Consider the following 3,791-nt stretch of genomic DNA (forward strand, 5'->3'; position numbering starts at 1 on the left):
CTGCAGAGCGGGCGGAAATCCCAGCCTTTCTTGCTGCTGGGCGTGCATCGGCTCCCACAATCATGAGGCTTGGGTGTAAAAACAAACTACAAGCTGAGTGAATGCCATGCAGTGACCATGAAGAGATGGGTTTTGCTTGCTTGTCCTCAACATTCTTGTCACTTACTGCTGGTGGGTTCACAGCTGGGTTTAGAAAATCATACTTGAAAGAGATGAAAAACAAAACAGTTGCTAGAACTGCACCAGCCTTCAGCAGGGAGTCCTGTTCGTTACCGATGATGCCTTTTTCTGCTTGGGCCTATTGACTGGCCATGAACTTCTCCAGGGGAAGAAATGCCTTTCTAGTCAGGCATATTCACAGATGGGCTCGCCTGTAGAGTAGTTTTGCTCCTTCACCGTGCTCATAAGGTGCTCACAGCCTGGAGGGAGTGTTTGGTATAAGTGCTTTAGTGCCATAGGTACTGGTCTTCTCAAGACTTCACCCAGGCCAGTGATGCCCTGAACACCATCTCAGGGCTCGCTGGAGTTGATGACAGAGGCTTATCAGGATGAGGGGTGCCTGAAGACAACATGGATGAACCACCAGCTGGGCTTGAACGTGTATGGCAAATCCACATGCCAGGAAAGTCTTATACATGGACGCTGAGTCTTGGCATGATTCCCACCAGGGGTATTTTCTGTTATTGAAGCTTGAACCAGCAGGTCTGATGCTGCTGCAGTACCCATCACATGTAAATACAATTTTCCTTTTTTTTGTATTTATTTTTCTACTTTTTTTTTTTTAAAAAGGCAGTTCGGAAGATTTACATTGTACGTAACAGGGAAGTGAATAATACCAGCACTTATGGTTCCTTTTAGTTATATTTTGAAGACAGCATAGTAGTTGGGTAGAATTGAACTGCTACGGTCTGTGAAACCTAAAACCCAAGGGGAAAAAAAAAAAGATAAATGGTAACATCCCCACATGCATATTGGATGTAAAAAAATCAGAGAACTAATTGCTACAGTGACACAATCAGGCAGCTCAATTCCTGAAGCATTGACATCAGCAGTGCTTGCACTGTGGACCCGGAATAGACACTTGCACTTCCTTGGCCCTCGCCAGACTCTCAGTGCATAGGCGTAAGCTGTTTGCACCAAAATCCACCCAAGACACTGGTACGCTTTGGGTTCGCCCTATTGGATACCTGAACGAGTTATTTCAGATCAGTTTCCTGATCCTCTTTCAGACCACACCATGCCCAATTCCACAAAAACTGTCTAGTTTAGACAAACTTTATGCTCTTCAGCCAGAAAGATTTACATACAGTTCAAGTATGATTATTTCTTAATGGCTGAGGCTAAAGAAACAAGTGGAGCTAAAATGGCCACCCTTTCTGCAAGCACACCTTGTGTCAGGAGGCTGGGGTTTGTCAGCTCTGCAAAGGTTTTTTTTTTAAAGCTTTGATTTTTCACTCTATCTTGAATTAATTAATGTGTCCCACTAGTAAAGCAACACTCAAGTTCTTTGCTCAGCTCATGCCTCTGCTTAACGACATGAATAGCTCATTACCTTGCTAATGATTTTATAATGGTGATTTATCTAAGTTTGTTTAAGGGAATTACTCTATTTATTTTGTTTAAGCATGCTTCCTTCAAGTGCGTGTTTCCTGAGGCCACTTGTTTAACCAGAAAGTCCTGCTGAACTTCAGACAAACCCTTGCTCCAATTTCTATTACATTAGCTACATCACCCAGTGTGCCTGGCCCAGACTTAGCGAGCCAAAGCCAAAGCCAATTGCTTTCAAATACAAACCGACCCACCACAGAGGGTCACTGCTCACCCCAACACTGGAAGAGAAGCAAAATGCTGCCCAGAAACCTGTGAAAGCCAAGCAAGCTGGAGAGACCTCTGGAAAACTAAACCCACCTCTATGTTTGTGGGATGGTAAAGGCCTCATAGAAATCTATGGAGCTCTCAATGGAGCTCAACCCCTTGTAGCAACAGCCCCTTTAAAACAGCCTCATCCTTTCTAAATTTGTCACCGCTCTCCTGGAGGAGTGAGCCAAATGTCCCTCAAAGGCTCAGTCACCAGGTCAACAGATCTAGGCCAACTGCACTCCCTAGAGCTTCTTCCAGACCCCGTGGCTCAAAGGCAGCCGGCTTGTCTCTAGCAGCACTCGGTTATTGCAAAGCCCAGTGCAGCCATCCTAGCACATGCTAGGAAGTAGAAGGGAGATCGTTTCTGCAAGGCAATATATGCATAATACATGTGGTGAATTTTAATATAATTATTAATTCATACACATAAAAATACCTTAATACAAAATTAATTTTGCCTTAATCTGTATTTTTCTTAAAAGTGTTAACTGCATTTTTTATGAGCACCTCGCTGATGAACCTATTAATAGAAGGGCAGCTCCAGTTTTGCACCAGATCTCACTCTTGCTTGTCTTCAATACCTAACGCTTGTTTTTAACGTCTAACAGTGAGCGTGGGTTAACGTTGAATTGCAAAGGCCTGACTTCAGCTGAAACGCCGGGAGTTCAGCTCATCTCAGCATCAAAGCCAGGGCAGACTCAGCAAGGCTGTGTGAGGGGACGTGCCCTGACCTCCCAGTGTGCCTCAGCCCCAGCCTGTCGGAGGGGAGGGCTGGCAGTTTGGGGTCATGGATAATTCATTCAGTCTCTACCTTTTTAACACCCGAAAAAGTCTAAAAGCATAAAAAATAGCGCCTCTCTTTTAATGCCAATCTTGCTAGTTCCCCATGCGCTGCCTATGGCAGGACGTGGAGGACGGCACTGAGAGATCTGTGCATGGGATGCGCGTAGTGCCGAACAGCCATCCACGCAGCGGGATTTGATTTGCGCTCACTCATCGATACCTTGCTACCTACTGGCTCTACAAGGGTTCCCTGTCCTCCTTCAGACACCCAACGCTGTTTACTTTTGGTATCAGAACAGACATGCAGCTAGAGCATGGTGATTTAAAAAATAAAGTCAAAGGAGGTAACACTTTATTAAAGTGTTAATAAATAAAGTGTTAATAACATGCCTGCATACCACCATGTAATGGGACAGCATGAGTTCATCTGTGTGAGTTTCTTTTACAGCCTGTAATTCTAAATGTTGTTTAGATCTCATGGCATGTTCAGTGGGTCTTGGAGAAACAGCTGCTGGGTTTTGTTTTTTTTTTTTGAAAACCGTATTCATTGATAGTCTTAAAAAATTAATCCCAGCTTACCTTGTTAGATGCCTACTTAATTCATGAACTTCCATTTCAGTGCTTTTAAATTCATTAAGCTCTTTTCGAATGGCTGCCTGCAAAGGAAAAATAAACTCATGAATGTATAAATGAGAGAGTTCAAAGTAAGTTCACTTTGTTCTCAAAACAGTATATTAAAAGTGAAGCAGATGATAACATTACCAGAGAGAGAAAGAAAAACATAAAAAAGATCTTAAATGTGAAAAGGAAAAGAACTAAACATTCTAAATCACATACAGGGAAGATATAAATGCTTTGGTTGAATGGATCAATTTGAAAGCATATCGTAGACAATGCAGATACAGAACCCGATTCTGGCTTATTATCTAAACACTTTCAGGTACAAAATCCAAATTAGCATAAGCATCAGAAAAAAAATGTGCACCAGAGTTTCTCAAGCACTGCGATCTGTTTCAGAGCTGGACTGTGAGTAAACTGGGCCTGGATCCTGCCCGACTCGTATTTGAGATGTCTCCCACCTTTATGCGGTCCTGAATCTCCTCGGGTGACGTTACCTCATGTGGCTGAGCCTACCCGGGAGGGAAAGA

General features: G+C 43.4%; 1 protein-coding gene across 1 annotated transcript in view; it reads right to left on the bottom strand.

Annotated features, from left to right (window-relative positions):
- Positions 1–785: 785 nt before the first annotated feature.
- PHACTR1 (phosphatase and actin regulator 1) overlaps positions 786–3,791 on the bottom strand; it is a 6,970-nt gene continuing 3,964 nt past the window's right edge. The window contains exons 3-4 of the mRNA XM_010284854.1: positions 3,223–3,299; positions 786–917 (exon numbers count right to left, since the gene is read on the bottom strand). Coding sequence (XP_010283156.1) covers positions 902–917; positions 3,223–3,299 — 93 coding nt within the window. The 3' untranslated portion in view covers positions 786–901. The remainder of the gene's footprint in view (positions 918–3,222; positions 3,300–3,791) is intronic.

The sequence above is a fragment of the Phaethon lepturus genome, unplaced genomic scaffold, assembly GCF_000687285.1.
Source record: "Phaethon lepturus isolate BGI_N335 unplaced genomic scaffold, ASM68728v1 scaffold5104, whole genome shotgun sequence".
Classification (NCBI taxonomy): Eukaryota; Metazoa; Chordata; class Aves; order Phaethontiformes; family Phaethontidae; genus Phaethon; species Phaethon lepturus.